The sequence below is a fragment of the Lipophrys pholis genome (assembly GCF_963383615.2).
Source record: "Lipophrys pholis genome assembly, chromosome: 20".
NCBI lineage: Eukaryota > Metazoa > Chordata > Actinopteri > Blenniiformes > Blenniidae > Lipophrys > Lipophrys pholis.
In genome coordinates this window covers 2,091,903-2,108,441 of record NC_137648.1, presented here as the reverse complement: position 1 = coordinate 2,108,441, position 16,539 = coordinate 2,091,903, and the positions used below count along the sequence as shown (strand labels likewise).

Sequence of the window (16,539 nt, the reverse complement as noted above, 5' to 3'; positions counted from 1 at the left end):
GTCAACAAGATATTACTTTGTTGGCTTTTTATTGCATTCAAAATGGGCAAAATTATCACATTATTGGTTTTCACACACCTCAAACATTTGTTGTTGAAAATGCTGGAATTAAAACAGAAAAGCCAGGGAAGTGATTTTGATAGATATTTATGAAAATTATAATAAAATTATTTGAAAATAGACATTTATTTTAATAGTACTTTTCAATCTCTAAATAGAAATTATAGATGGTATGTATAAAATGTTGTTTTTGGAAAAAAACTGTCTCAGACATGTTTATTAAAGCTTCATCATGAGAATCCCCTTATCGCTTGCTTCATCATCTTAATACATGTAAAGAACTTAATGCATAATGTTTATAATCACATACTTGTCTGGTTTAGTGTAGAAATTGGCCGTTGGAAACTGGGCAAAATGCAACTTTTGTAAAAAGCGTCTACTGCGCATGCCGTAGTAACCAGTAGTTCTGCACATGCTCAGTAGATGGACAATAAGAACAATGTTTCCTCCGTCGTGTCATGACTCCGTCCACATTTGCCTGGGACTTGGCACTTTTATTTTGACAGTCACCGTAATAGCGATCCAAAATTTAGGCGTTCTCACTTCAAATGCCGTCGAATAAACGGCGGCCAGTAGTTTAAATGAAGTGGAGAAAAGTTTCATTCTCAGTTTGTTTACAGCACAAACACATGTTCCCGCTCCCCGCTCCTCCACCGCCATTAAATTTCATAGGCCGTTCTTCAATCCATTAAAAACAGGTGTGCGTCCTCCGGCTCTATCTCAATAAACTGGGCTGAAATTGCCTCCAGCGAGTATTTACTGATCTAATATAACGACGGACTCTCTTTAGATTTATAGTGTGAGTACGTGCACTCGCCCAAACTCTTGAAAGTGACACGTTTTGCATTCAGATTACATGAAGATGGCGACACTGTGATTTTATAAGCGGTCTATAGATTCCAGAGTACTCCATGTGATAATCAGAAAGTAGGTTCTTTATATAACTTTAGTGCTTTTTTGTCAAAATAAGTAGTACAAACAGGATGTCACATACAGCAACTCAATTTCCTCTTTCCAGTTGCCCTCTGCTCCTGCTTCATGTGTACATTTATAATCTGGATCATACTATAGATGTACATATTTTCGTTATCCTAGTATTTAGAATTTGACCCAAATCTCCCTTAAAATCCAATCTTTTCCTCTTCTGCACATAGCCAATCAGCATGTTACGTTTCCATTCTATATTAAAAGCTTAAGTTTTCTTCTGGATACAAATAGAATCCAGCTCTCGTCCAAAACGTAATCGCTTGTTCTTTTTCACATCATCTGTTGTTCTGACACATTCAACGGTAAATCAGTCCCACCCACTGATTTGCACCGTTCGTTTGGAGCTTTTCCTTAAAAACTGTTCAAATTAAAATAAGCTACACCACATAATAACACATAACTTGTACTTCAGCACAGTATTTCAGTAGATTTTTTACATGTGAACCCAAATTCCTCATTGTTATATTCTTCAAATTCCACATGGTAAAAATGTGTCTCCTCGTATGCAGATGATGGTCCAGTAAATGTACAGTTAACTGGACATTAATATTTGCAGCCCTGTTCTAAAAGAGTATGATTAAAAAAAAAAAAAAAAATCTGAGGAGGGAAGCTCAACACAGAGTGGTAATTTAGATTTTATGAGATGAAAATAAAACCTGAGTTTTGGAGCGTATCATCGTGAGACCACCTCTACAGAGTCCGTCTCCACCCACACAACGTCTATGGTCTTTCTAAATGAGTCTGATGAGTCTACTGGCCCCAACTGACTCACAATCCACTGATTGTTCCAGAAATATTCAACTGGAATGATATTAACGACCAAAATATAACTACACATACAGTACATGTCCTCCACCTGCCAATTAAAGTCACATATGGACACACATGGTGAAAATATATACTCAAATATCACTACTGTTAATTACAAAAATAATCAAATACGCTCCTCTAAAACTACTAAGTGTTACTTTTTTAAACGACATTGAGTATTTGTAACTTTGTGAGTATTTTCAGGATAGTTCAACAAATCTTTTTGTGTACACATGGTAAATATTCCAAATTAGTGTCAAATAATAGCTTCAACAACATGCTTGTGCTCTCAATAAGAAAGTGAAACTTAACTGTGCATGTTTCTGTATTTTCCATTGGAAAAAAATGCTTTAAAAGTAAAAGGGGCGTGGTCAAGCTTTAATTTGATTGACACTCCAGTGAAGGGAGAAAACAGAAAAAGGAAATAAGGAACAAATCTTAAAGGAAAAAAGAAAAGCAAAATTTAACTGAAATAAAAAATTCAGAGGAAAAAACAAAAAGGAAAAAGAAAAAAAAGAAAAGGAAAAAGGAAAAAAAAAATTCTAGAAAAAAAGTTAATCTGTACCAGTGTCACGTGGTGTGGGCGGGACTTAGAAATTTGATAAAACATTCCCATTGGAAGCACTATTAGGACACGCCCCCTGGTGCAGGACGAATCACCAACATTTGATACTGTTATACAGGAAGAAATTTATATACTCCCATATTAACTTCTTTTTTTTTTTTAAACAATCAGCCAAAAATACACATTCACTTACACTTTTAAGTATTTGGCATATTTAGCTAACTTATTTGAACGAGTGACTACTATGGCGTTAGTATAGACTTCTTTATGTGATCATCTCTCCAAAAGAGGGTGGCAAATTATAAACAGGTCAACTATAGCTTCTTTTTTAAAGAGGTTTTCTTTTCAATAAGAAAAATTCTAAATTCCATATGTAGATCATAAATTCCCTTTAAAGGAATGTTGAAATCTTCTTTTATTACAAGCATGAACACATGAACATGTGCAATTCTGCGAGTTCTATTTGTGGTAATGAGAGAGGGCGAGGTGAATTAACTGTTAGAGAGGCTAGAGTCGACATGTGAGAACTCTCCGCTGAGGTTTAATAAAATTTAATGACACGGTATGAACTAAATTATCAGGCAATATAAGACAGAGTCTCCTCTCTCTCTCTCTCTCTCTCTCTCTCTCTCTCTCTCTCTCTCTCTCTCTCCCTCTCTCGTTCTCTCCTCCAGGGCTCCATCCAGCAGCTGGTGTTGAAGTCAGATCCCACGGCCCCGGATGACCAGTGTGAGGAGGACGATCCCTATGTGTGTAACACACACACACACACACACACACACACACACACACACACACACACACACACACACACACACACACACACACACACACACACACACACACACACACACACACACACACACACACACACACACACACCTCCAGTGTAAATTCACTTATCACGGTTTAAGCATGCCTGCAGTGGACTTTTGGAGCTATTGCTACCTCTGCTGGTGAAAGAGGAGAACTGCAAGAGAATTCTTCGAGAAAAGTACAAATCAGCACAGTAGACATTTGAATCCCTCTACTACTTTTCTCATTATATATACTGTATATTATTTTTTATTTTTTTTACAATTCGTTTATAACTGCATTTTTAACATTTTGTAAATATATTTCATATATAAAAATGTTATTTCAGTCAGTCTAAATGCACAAATGATCTCATAACTTTCTATTAAAAGTACATGTTTTTCTTTCATTCCTATCCTATGTTATCTAAAATCTCTATATTCCAAACTTAAAATAATAATGATCTCAGATTGAACTGTAAATGTTTGCATGTCATTAATCTTTTGTCGTATTTGGTGTTTTCTTAAAGATAAAGCCCACTACAGCATACAGACTGTGGGAACCAAACTCTGAATTCTGCCTCTTTCTTTTTCCTCCTCTGAGACTTTAAACTTAGATTGCATTTTGTCCCGTTAATCTTTTCTGCCTTCCTTCGGTATTTTTATCCCCTAATTCCTCATTTATTTCCTTCCACTCGTTCTCACCCCAGGCCTCTGGGTACAGCAGCGGCGATGATACGTACGAGGATTTCGAGAGAACGAACGAAGTGAAGAAGATTGTGGAGCAGAGGGAGTATAACATGGTGTGTGTGTGTGTGTGTGTGTGTGTGTGTGTGTGTGTGTGTGTGTGTGTGTGTGTGTGTGTGTGTGTGTGTGTGTGTGTGTGTGTGTGTGTGTGTGTGTGTGTGTGTGTGTGTGTGTGTGTGTGTGTGTGTGTGTGTGTGTGTGTGTGTGTGTGTGTGTGTGTGTGTGTGTGTGTGTGTGTGTGTGTGTGTGTGTGTGTGTGTGTGCAGCGATCCTGACACGCTCCTCTGAAATGAATTTTTAAAAAAGAACGACAGGTCAGCCGAGCCTGGAGGCAGAATGGAGAGAGAACCAGGACGTTCACATTTTAACTTTTGTTCAATTCTTTTACATACTATGAAAACTATACTTTTTTTGGAAACCTTATAAGCAATCACAAAAACAATGTTTTGCTGCCGTAACAAAATGTCAATATACAGGTTCTAAAAAACGTAGAGCTTTTATTTTGACAGCTAAACTAACATTTTCAGGGCCAAGGACTCTAATGTTCTTGAAAATAGTTCCTCATTCCATAAGACAAATTGGTCATTAGACCATACGGGGCACCAACCGCAAAGTTTATGTAGTATTGTAAAACATTCAATAATACAAACAATTTCAATCAAATAAGTTTGTGGTTGAATTTATCTGATTTAGTTTGATACCATTGATTTCTGGGATGATGGTTTGGCTGTTAAACCTTTTTTTTTATGGCAGCCATTTTTTTAAAAATCCAAGATGGCAGCTATATAAATATCAGGCCAAATGAAAACATTTGTTTTTCTGATTGCTTTCGCAATCAACTTTCCAAAAATGTGTAGTTTTGATGTTGGAAATGACATTTTGAGCCTGACTGAGACCCACAGAGGCTGAAATGTCCCATAAATGACTTGAGGAGTGAAAAGGTTTTTAAATCCACCATAAAACTTTCGATATATTTTCATCAACGTGAGACTTTAAGGTAACCAGAAGTTAGTTCAAATTAAAAAAAATTTAACAACTAATTTCAATGGGATCAAGATCAAGTTGAAAACTTACTAGTTGAGAAAGTCCCATGTAGGAGTCATCACACTTCATCAAGAAAGAGCCATAAAATAATAATAATTGGTATTTACATCGCAGCTTTCATATGTAAACATGCAGCTCAAGTGCTTCATAACTTAAAAACTGGAGATTAAATAAATAAACTGACAATTTGTTTGTTATCACCTTCATAAGCAAACACACATTTATTCAATATAATTGGTTAAATTCAGTTCCACACATACAGAAATACAACTTATCTTATTACTTAATAGTTAACATATTTATCTTATGCTCAGCTCATAGAATCAGACTGTGTTAACTTTTATTACAATTAGTTTATTTAGCACAGAGGGAATCATTGAGGAATAAAGTGTTTTATGTAAATTTACCAAAGACATTCTGTCGAATGACTTCCTTTAGTTTGGGAAAGTGGAAAATTCATGGTAATAAATGCACCAATTTATCTGAAATCTTAACTCACAATGTGAACTCAGTCAGTCTTTTTTATTTACTTTAATTGGATTTGCTTGCATTGCATGATTTCTGATGTATTGTGTAAAAGTTAGAAAAAGCCAACATACATGAAACTTTGCTTATTTAGTCAATATCGTAAAAGTTAGTTCTACACATATATTATTGAATGCACACGATCTCCTGCCAGGCCAGACTTTCATTTTCTGAAATCTAATGTTGATTCCGTGTCATAAAAGTTGGATAGTCTTACTACTTCTTGCTTGTTATTTAAATGATATTAATAGTAGAGGTCACTGCAGCAGGTTTCTAACCCTGATCACGTTCGACAGTCGTTCCCGGTGCCCACCGACACCCCGCCGGTTCGAGCTCCGCCCACTGAGATGACCCCAACTGATGACGAGGACATTGAGGAGACTTCAGGACAGGAAGTGGAATCGAGCACAGTGACAGGTAGAACACACACTTCCTACTTTCAGACAATTGACACACTCATTTACAGGGATTTGTCACATTAGAGATATTAAAGAATATAGAGCAGAATCAGGGAACCGACATATGTGTTCACTGTATTTTTGGGGAGAATCTGAGGGGAAAAAGGTTTTAAATTAAACAAGTGCTCCATTCCTGACTGCTCATTCTGTTGTAGTTTGCAGTTTGGCCAGCAGATGGTGCTAAAGAACTTGTAGTTCTCTGTGTTTTCTGTACATTTCGGCCTTCGAAGCTTCAGATCTTATTGCAGAGGAGCAGATTATCATTCAGAACAGTTCATGATATTTTAATGACCATAATCCACTAATAATATCAAAACTGTTTTAATCCCCTCTCGTGTTTTACAGAGAAATCATACGAGACAATCCCTGTGACCTCCAAACCCGACTTGGTGAGTAAACTGGTGAAGGGCGAACAATTCTGGATTTTCTTCACGTGTTAATGGAAACGTCTTTACTGAAAAGTCAACTGTTTCTAGAATGTACTGACTGTATTAAAAAAAGTTTTTTTTTAATTTAATTGTGTTTATTCTGAAGATAAATAAACTCTTGGTTGATTAGTGAGTTTAAAAGACTGACTGGCGTCGCCACACTGCTTAATGTCTTTTTACTCATCTCACATTGTCCACCTCCAGCCTCTCCAGGTGTCTCCGGGACATAAAGGAGAACCAGGTGAACCGGGTCCGGCCGGTCCTCCGGGACCCCCTGGACCTCCGGGACAGGCCTCAGGAGAGGGATCAGGAGGTGAACCTGGACCGCGGGGCCCACAAGGACCCAGAGGACCTGAAGGCCCTGCTGGACCTGCAGGGGAGAATGGAGATCCTGTGAGCGTCGCCTGCTGATATAACTGGTTTCTCTCCTCCTGTCGGGGCTGAGGGCTGAGCTGGTGGTTCTGTCGCTGGTTTGTGGGTCAGAATATAAAATGATGGATTGTGTTTCTATTTTTATTTGTGCTCTATAGGGAAGCAAAGGAGACTCCGGCTCACAGGTGAGTGAAAACTCCTGAGAGTGTATGATCCTCCATGTTTCTGGCGATTGACTCAGTGTTATTGAGCATTTCGTCTTTATTCTGATTTTGGCAGGGGGCTTCAGGATTCCCAGGAGAGCCTGGTCCTACAGGCGAGAAGGTCATCTACGCTCCTACTTTTATTACTTAAACACAAGCAGGCACATTGTCATGTAGAAGGGAAATTTTATACGGTTGGCATCAAAAAATCAAACATTTTCTACTGTTGTTTCTCTCAGGGTGACAGTGGCGTTGGACTACCCGGCCCTCCAGGACCCCCTGGGCCTCCAGGTCGAGGCAGCAAGTCTTCAATGTTCCTGGTAGGTTTTCTTACATGTGTCATGAACGAGGCAGAAATATCGACTTCAGCAGACTCTTCACGCTCACGGTTTGTTAGTGACGTTAAAAGGTCCAAGAGGAGGCGGATGAATCCCGAATAGACCAAGAACATTTTACTGCGCTGCAGTTATTTGTTCATGTTCAGTCTGCGGTCAGAAGGTTTTACATTTGTTATTAAGGATTATAAAAAACAGCCAATAAAATGAGTCTCTGTGAGGAAACAATATGTGGAAATGTTTTTTAAAATAGAGTAAAGTTTGCTCCTTCAAAGTAAAAACAAAATGCAAAAGGGTTCATTTATCAGCTCTCTTCCAAACATTCTTAAAATTCACGTTTTTCCCTTGATTATCTTCCAATAACTTTATTATTATTCATTTGTATTTTAATTATTTATGTATTTCTGAACATCACATGAAACATTTAAACACCTCAGAGCATCACCTCATTGACTCACATAAAAGACACACACACACAAGCAACTGTGTTCAGTATTTAAGAGGAAAAACATACAAGAGCAGCATCTTTCTTTTAACGCGTTCACACAGACCTCACACTCTCTTTCCACAGGTTGACTTTGTGGGATTAAAACTTTAGGAGCTCCGTCAGCTTCACTGCAAAGTCAGGCAAGGTGACACGCAAGCAAAGCGCTCCAGCTTGTGGATAATGAAGCTGCTTTTAAGAGGTGCAGGAGGGCGGATGAATCCCAAACAAACACTTTTTTTTATTTTTATTAAAGCAGTAAAGGTTTACATCTGTGATCCTCCATTTATTCCACTGTGCTCACCAGCATCTTAATGCCTCCCTCCATTCATCCTGTCATTTCATCCTCATTAAATCGCAGCACGGCCAGGATCAAACTGTCACCTCTGAGCCGTCGTTTGTATAGGAAGTTACATGATTATATGGATGAAAAAGCACCAAAGAAGCTCATTTTGCCTTTTTAATCTCATTATTCTAAACACACACACACACTCATGTGTTTGTCTCTGAGATCTCTCGTCATGTGTTTCCTCCAGGAGGGGTCTGGATTTGAAGATTTTGACAGTGACACAGAGATTATTCGTGTAAGTGCACGTTTCTCCCTCCGTCTCTTCTTCTGACATGAAGGATCCGATATTTGACCCTCATCTTCTTCTCTTTTCTTCTGGATTCTTGTTTTTTTTTTTTCTCCATGTTTCCAGGGTCCTCCAGGACCTCCAGGTCCTCCAGGACCTCCAGGAAGCCCATCTGAGGGTGTCCTCAGCGGACTGCCCGGGGCTCCGGGGAGAGATGGGGTGGATGGACAGAAAGGCGAAGCTGGACTTCCTGTGAGTGAGAAACTCCTCCATCTTTACTCTCTTTCTCTTCAGTCTGCAGTTCTTCTTCCTCTTAAAGGGGTCATATTATTCAGCTTTTTAACTCTTTCACATCTCGTTGGTCCAGAAACCTTGTATTCCAAGTTTATCGCCCCAAATCCAGCTCCTCCTTGATTTTTCTCCATTTGAATATTGGATCATAGGAGCTGCATTCAGAATCTGCTGTGTCTGTGTGAGCTGGACTGGCTCCGCCCACACATGCCCATCTTGGGAAGAGGAGGAAGTACTTCCTCTCGTGGTGCCATGTGACAGAGCAGAGCTGCCTAATTGTGGGAGGAGTCAAAGGGAGGAGCCTACCTTGATTGGGATTGGCTAAACCCCCGATGACACTATATAGGGTTTGATTTCTGATTGGCTGCTTGGAGCAACACACTTTTTAAAACCTGAAACAAGCCAGAGACAGAGAGGACAGACTGTCTTCACTTCTGGGACGTCAGTCCAGGTATGGGGACGAGTAGTACTGCTGGAGAACCTTTAGAAAGTCAATTTTACATAATATGACCCCTTTAAAGTGACATCGCTCATTTTTTAACCAGAGTATAAACAGAAGTACACGGTAAAAAACATAGATATAATGCAGATATGATAATACATTTTTTAGAAGGAATCTTACGCAAAGTTTTTTAGACGAGGCTCCTGATGCTGATATGTGATTTAATTTGAGTAACATTGGGAAAAAAAGCTCCTTGAAGCTGAGGACTTTAATCCATGTTCTGTTTGCAGGTTATTGAGGAGTGGTTTAGTGGTTCTGGTTCTGGTTCTGGTTCTGGTTCTGGTTCTGGTTCTGGTTCTGGTCAGGTATTAACCTTGACTGAAAAGACAGTATTTCACCCCCCAACTTTGAAAATCACACGTTCATTCACAGCCTTCCTGCCATCACCTTCATTGGAATAAGCATAATATTCTTATATTCGCTCAAAGTTTCTCCTTTTAAAGCAAAATATTCTGCTAATGTGGCAAATTACACACTATGGATTATCAGGAGCAATTTAAGAAGCTTACATCTGGTGTTTCTATAAACCATGACACGAAATAGTCAGTAATTACCATCATGAGACAATTCATTGCTTTCCACTCAAAATGTGAAAAAGTTCTTTAAAATACTGCAAATTTGATAAACAGATTCAAGTGTGTTTTTATAAGTTACTGATTTTTTATTCCAGTCTACCAACAACAGAATTTAACAGAAAATCCTCATAAAATTTCTCTTTTTATAGTTTTTTTTTTTCAGTTTTACTAATATAAATATGAAGTATTCTTCTCAAAAACTGCTCAAAGTAAATAAATCATGTTAACATGTTAAACTATGATGTATTCCTTTAAAACATCTATTTTTTTTTAACTCAACATTTTGTAAGTGTATTTGAGAAAATTTAAGATTTAAAGTTAAACTTGTACCAGCTTGTGGATTAAAAAACTAAACAGCCAATATTCAGTCCCTGTAAGATGTAAAAAGTAAAAAAAGAAAAAAAAGACTAAAGTAGAATCTATTTTGGAGGTATAATCATATATACGTCTTCATTTGTTGTTATGTAATTAGTTGTAATACATAGACTTAAAGCACAGACTTTCTCCTTAACTTTCCCTTAATAACTTAAGTTTTTTTGGCGGGAACTGAAGTAATGAACCAGCTTGAAAATGTTTGCAGCTTTAGTGTCTGTTGGGGGAAATGTGTCTTTTTCTAATAGAACTTTTTTTTTATTTTTTTTAACCAGCTTTTACTAACCGAATGAATGTTTCACTCACTTTATTCACCAAACAAACCATTTCTTCTCTTCAGGTCCTGGAAGCTCATTAGCTGCTTTTATCACGTTGGCTTTATGAGCTTGTAGCAGCTCCGATTTTATTCTTATTTGTTTTAAATAAGCGTGAACGAGCTCATGCAAACCGCATGCAGGCTGTTGTTCTGCTACACAAGACATAGTGTTGATACGGGATGTCGTCTTGCAGGGAATTGATGGCAAAGATGGACTTTCGGGACCTGCAGGAGAGAGAGGAGACAAGGTGAGTAAATCATTACTACAGTGCTCGGTGAATTTAAATGTGTGACTTTTCAAGGTGGGATCAGCCATCCTCCAGGGGGCGCCGGAGTGCTTCATGGGGAGAGTGTTTGTGATTCTGCTTTTCACTGTTTATAAGAAAAACATATTTATATTTTGCTTTCAGGACGTCCACATAATTAAACTGAATTAGGTTAGCGTAATGGAGAGAAATGAATATATTAACATAAACAAAAGAAAGAAATTTAGAGTGCAAAAAGACTACTTACTACAAATGTATATAGAACTGTCCAAAGTCACATCACATTATTATTTGTTTTACTTAATACATCTATAAATCCTTAAAACTATATTCTCAATTTTGATAGCATACTAATACAGAACGTAAAAAAGCGATAATCCAATACGAGGAGTGGACAATACATCCAGAAAATATTCACATTGCTTCACAATTTACTCATTTTTTTGCGCATTTTCCAAAATAAATTTAATTCCTTTATTTTTCTCAAAATTCAACACAAAATCCCTCAAAATGACAGGATGACAACAACTTTTTTTTTTTTTAATGTTTTAATGTTAAACTAAGCAGTCACATGTACTGAAGTATTCACAGTCTTTGCTCATACTGTGTTGGTACAAACCTTAAGGCCCCGTTTACACGACGTCTTTAAATGTAAACTGTGGATTTTCATTGGGTGTACACAACAATGGTGCCCGGAGTCACTGAAAACACAAGTTTTTGGAAATGGGTACCAACGTGGAACTTTTCGAATACACTCCGTCTCCATGGAAACAGAGAAAACGCAACCTTTTGACTTTTTGAAAACACTTAAGTTTCCATGGAAACACAGAAAACGCAATTTTATGAAATGAGGAAAACGCATTTATGCCTCAGTGGCGACGGGTAAAACGCAACTTTTTATAACGTTCCAACTTTGTCTCTGTGAAAACGGGGAAAATACAACTTTTTGAGAGCGGTCCAGCTCTGTGCGCACCACAGCCACAGTAAATAGTTCTTCTGCTCGTGTGCGACTCGATGGACATTAACAACAATCCAACTTGGTCGTCGGCCCACACGAATGTCCGTGTACTCCAATTGTTAAAGTTTAAAGCATTTTGTTCTCTGCGCACATGTGTGTGTGTTTTCATCACAAAAGCGACATGAAAACTAGATTGTTTTCAGCATTTTTACCATTTACACGTAAACTGATATAATTTTGAAAACATTGCCGTGTGATCGGCAAACTTTTCCAAAACAGAAATGCAAAAACGATGCATTTTCAGTTGAAACGTCGTGTAAACCAGGCCTAGATTTAATAAAAGTAGAATTTAGGAGGTATTTAAAGAGTTACCATCACTGGTGTTATTCTTTGTCTCAGGTTTTTCCAGGTTCAGTTGTAATTTTGCTGTTGTTGGTTTTTTATAATAACGTAAACCTGTTTTAATATCCATTGCAAGATGTTTGAGTATTCACAACTCTTATTAAATATCAGATTTTTTGGTTTCTATCCCCATTATATGTGCAGCCGGGCTAAAGTGTAACTCACTTCCCAGAGCTTTACTTATTTCCTTTTGCATGAAACACAAAACCGTAAAAAAAACTTAATAAAGAATTGGGCAACCCTACTGTATATAATAATAATAATAACAATAATAATAATAATATTAATAATATTAATAATAATAATAATTTGCTTCCAATCCCCATTTAAGTAGAATAAATAAATGTTTCTTCAAAGTATTTAAAGTCTATTTCATCTACAAATATTACATACAAGCAAGATTAGATTACACTACTATGAGGTAAAGTTGTTTTTTTTTAATCTGATGTTGTCACCATTCATTAAACGTGCACACATTTTCCCTTTCACACTACTCCTGCATTGGATGTGCGTCTTGTGTGATTTCTACCAGGTTTCCTCGTGTGCGAGTCTGATTTCCCCCGAGCTCCTTACAATTCCCCTCAAACTAAATACCCCGCTAACACAAGCAGCCTAATGAGTCCACCCTGTGGACCGATAAAAAGCCAAAAGGCTCGTGTTGTAAACACAACTGTGTTGAAAAGCTCGCTTGGAGTCAACAATGTGGCTGATGTGATTTTATTATGTCTTATGTGTTTCTTAATAGGGAGAGTCTGGCGTCAGCGGGCAGCCGGGACCAAAGGTGAGAGATGATTAGTTTTAATGAAACAACTACACATATTGCCACTACTCTACTCATTTACAAGTAATAATACTCTTTCGATTAGTGTCCAGTGTTGCCAATTTTGCAATAAAGCCAATCAAGTAATAGTATTTGTCTTTTTTAATGTAGTGAAGCCAATAGTGTAAGTGGACTTATGATCCATTATAGTAATCAATTTTGAAATAATCAGTTATTACATAACAGAAGCAGCATTAAATGTAATAACAGCAGCACACAATGAAATATTACATGTAATAATACACAGGATTTTTGAGCAGTTTCCTTATGAAAAATAATTATTATGGATGAGATAGTTGTCATATGTATTAATTTATGATACTGGTTGTGAGACATTTTATTTTATTTGCTTTATTACATCCAGGCGGGCCAAAATCATTATGTTATCGGTTATTATAAGGTGTTTTATCCACTTTTTTGCTCTCTCCTGCTACATTATTCATCTCTATTATGATTGCATGCAAATAAAAATCCCTTATGCAGACGATGTGATGATGTTTTTGATTATTAGCAATTCAAACCAAGGGCTTTCTTTATATTGACTTATAATGTCTTACATGTAGTCAAATAGAAAACTTGTGGGAAAAATTATTATTAACATATTTATGCTCAGTCTTTTACTTATTCTGAAGCTGATGTGATATTTACAAACATTACATTGACTTCTTTTTATTAATCTGTCTTATTTTTATAGACAGCCCACACGAGTTTAACATTTGAAACCAAAGAAAATGAAGATAGCTTATTGAAATGTGTCCTTTTCAGGGAGAGGAGGGCAAACTAGGGTTCCCAGGTCTACCGGGCTCTCAGGGTCCAGAGGGGAAGCCCGGTGCCAGGGGCCCACCCGGTCCTCCAGGACCTCCTGGAAGAAGTCCAGCCATGGACTTTGAGGTCTGATGTGTATTTGTCTCATACTTGTGTGATGTGAGAATCAATTATGTGCTAATTGTACAGATAATTTATTCACTTACAGTTGACAGCCCAGATTACAGTTAAACTCTTTTCTTCATTTGTTATTTGCAAACAATTTAATTAAAAAAAATGCCCCTATGATCCACATTTTCATTGCTGTTCTTTTCTTTTTCAAGGACCTGGAAGGATCTGGCTGGCTGGGTTATGGAGGCACACAGTCCAGAGGTCCAGAGGTACAACTAGAATACAACGATACCGGCATAAAAGTGTCTTCTATATTTTTAAATAATCATAGATATTTTAACAGCACCGCAATATTGTACTGGTTTGTTTATTAACAGGGTCCCCCGGGACTTCCAGGACTTCAAGGACCTAAGGTAAGATATTCAGGGACAGAATGTGGAAACTGAATGAAAACTCATTCATTTCAAATAAAATTCACTGAAATATGATGAAATGGGCCATAAATGGTGAAATCAGGAATAAAAACATAAATCAAAGAAAACAAATGGAGATTCGGGTAAAAGAGAGGCTCGCCTGTCTGATCAAAAGTTAAAATATGCCATTATTGTAGGTTTCCCATCATTTTAGTAATTCTGATCGTCAAGAGGTGAAGCAGCAAGGATGGGTGCCTCCCTTCAGGTGGAATAATTCTATAGAGACTGGCTTGAAGGTCATCCTGGGCGGGATACAGGCCGTTAATCTGTTGACAATTACAGGCATATAGTCATCAAATAGCTTCAAATGTAGGTTTTGCAGCGTGGGATTAAAGTGGATTACTTTGAGAAAACCAAATGCGAAGAATGGCCCGACCCAGGCTCGAACCCAAAACCCTACAAGGAGTCGAGACTGGTGGCCACTACACATTTATGCCACCACTGATTAGTTGCTCTGATTTTTTTATAAACTGCACTGAAAAAGCAAAATGTACCTCTGCCTGAAGTTAGGGGGCAGCACTGAGCACACAGTAAAGGAAAGAATGACAAAACCATGGAAACAAAGCAGCTTTGTGTAATTTTATAATTATTACAAGAATCTAAATATTTTAAAAGAATAAAACGCATCCAGATGAACTGAGGATAGAAGCTTAATGCATTAAAAAAAGTATAAAATAAACCAATAACAGCTTTGGAAGAAAACTGTGAAACTTGTGTTGGAGTCACGTAATGTTAAAAAATAAATAAAAATAAATGAATGAATTCCTCTTTAACAGGGTGAAGATGCTTTACCAGGAATCCCAGGAGCAGAAGGTCAAAAGGTGAGTCTGCGTTCCGTTTTTCTGCTTTTAGAAATGGCGGTGATGTCGCAGCTCTAATCAAACATCCTGACTCTTCACTTTGTGTGAACAAAGTCGATTGTTTTTGTCCAGTAGAAGAATGAGCAGCGTGTTTGTCTCCTGCTCATCACAGAGCTTTCTTTTACTTTATTGAATCAACTCACTCAAAGCCGACGTATTAGTTGTGTGAAGTAAAAAGCCTGGCGCTTTCCCGTGACGATAGCTTTGACAACACGGGGACAGGGTAAACACACTGACCATGTCTCCCATTGACTTCTGCAGGGGGAGCCTGGTTTTATAGGGCGGCCTGGTTTTCCAGGTTTGGACGGACAAAAAGGAGCCGAGGTCTGTGCAAAATAATAAAACCTACATCTATAAATAAATATATAGACGTTAGTATCACAGTTATTGTATCTTCACAGGGACTCAAAGGGGACAAAGGGGATCCAGGACAAAAGGTAAAAACATTGTTGGTATTGATATTTAAGTGGTTTTATACTGAAACGTTTAAAATGTGAATTGTCATCAGGGCCAAGCTGGACGGGATGGACTCAGCCGGCCCGGCCCACCGGGGCCACCCGGACCTCCAGGACCTGCAATCAACCTCCAGGATGTAAGTGGCATCACGTCTACTCGTCTACACGTCTACTAAAGAGATTTAAATTAATGCTTGCATGAAATCTAGTGAATATGCAATAATGTTATCATGCGATCATCAAAATATAAAGATAAGATATATGTAAAGATTTTTAGGCACATCCCCACACTCCCATCATCGGTAACTAAATAATTAATAGTAATTACATCATTAATATATTTATTATTATTGTTATTATTATTGTTATTATTATTATTATTATTATTATCAATAATAATAATCTATTTTCTATTATTTTATTTATTATTATTGTTAGTATTATTATTGTTATTATTATTCAGAATAATAATAATAATAATAATCTTATTTCTATTTAGATAATAATAATCTATTTATTATTATTATTATTATTATTATAGTTATTATTGTTATTATTATTGTTATTATTGTTATTTTTTTTAAATAATTATCTGGAGTTACCAACAGCAACATTTTATAAGCGAGGCTGTTTAATAATTTATTTTATTCCCCAAAAAATGTATTAGATTTTTGTTCAGCTGACTCCTGCCATGTGGAAATCACATATGAAATAAGTGTTGCTGTAAATCACTTTCATTTCCTAATAAGTTAAAAGTTTATTTGTTGTTAGCTTTCTATGTTATTATTTGCGGTTTTCTTTCATATTTAATGTTTTGACATTTTGAACTTGAGTGCACAGTGCTGGGAAACATCTCTTTTTGCTTTTAAATATGTCTTCATTGACCAAATTGTTATCGTCTCCTCAGCTTCTACTTAATGATACCGATGGTTCGTTCAACTTCTCAGGGATGTATGAAGGACAAGGACTCGCTGTGAGTATCAAAC

The 16,539-nt window shown here is 37.1% G+C and overlaps 1 protein-coding gene across 2 annotated transcripts in view; it reads left to right on the top strand.

The window, feature by feature from the left end:
- The window catches only part of LOC308125692 (uncharacterized protein), a 70,599-nt gene that overhangs the window by 45,223 nt on the left and 8,837 nt on the right, over positions 1-16,539 (top strand). For both annotated transcript variants that reach the window (XM_080489624.1, XM_080489623.1), the window contains exons 6-25: positions 3,097-3,171; positions 3,927-4,019; positions 5,829-5,949; positions 6,336-6,379; positions 6,623-6,811; positions 6,949-6,975; positions 7,070-7,114; positions 7,233-7,313; positions 8,349-8,396; positions 8,514-8,639; positions 10,638-10,691; positions 12,815-12,850; positions 13,655-13,780; positions 13,978-14,034; positions 14,143-14,178; positions 15,015-15,059; positions 15,360-15,422; positions 15,500-15,535; positions 15,607-15,690; positions 16,461-16,526. In XM_080489624.1, coding sequence (XP_080345750.1) covers positions 3,097-3,171; positions 3,927-4,019; positions 5,829-5,949; positions 6,336-6,379; positions 6,623-6,811; positions 6,949-6,975; positions 7,070-7,114; positions 7,233-7,313; positions 8,349-8,396; positions 8,514-8,639; positions 10,638-10,691; positions 12,815-12,850; positions 13,655-13,780; positions 13,978-14,034; positions 14,143-14,178; positions 15,015-15,059; positions 15,360-15,422; positions 15,500-15,535; positions 15,607-15,690; positions 16,461-16,526 — 1,452 coding nt within the window. The remainder of the gene's footprint in view (positions 1-3,096; positions 3,172-3,926; positions 4,020-5,828; positions 5,950-6,335; positions 6,380-6,622; positions 6,812-6,948; positions 6,976-7,069; positions 7,115-7,232; positions 7,314-8,348; positions 8,397-8,513; positions 8,640-10,637; positions 10,692-12,814; positions 12,851-13,654; positions 13,781-13,977; positions 14,035-14,142; positions 14,179-15,014; positions 15,060-15,359; positions 15,423-15,499; positions 15,536-15,606; positions 15,691-16,460; positions 16,527-16,539) is intronic.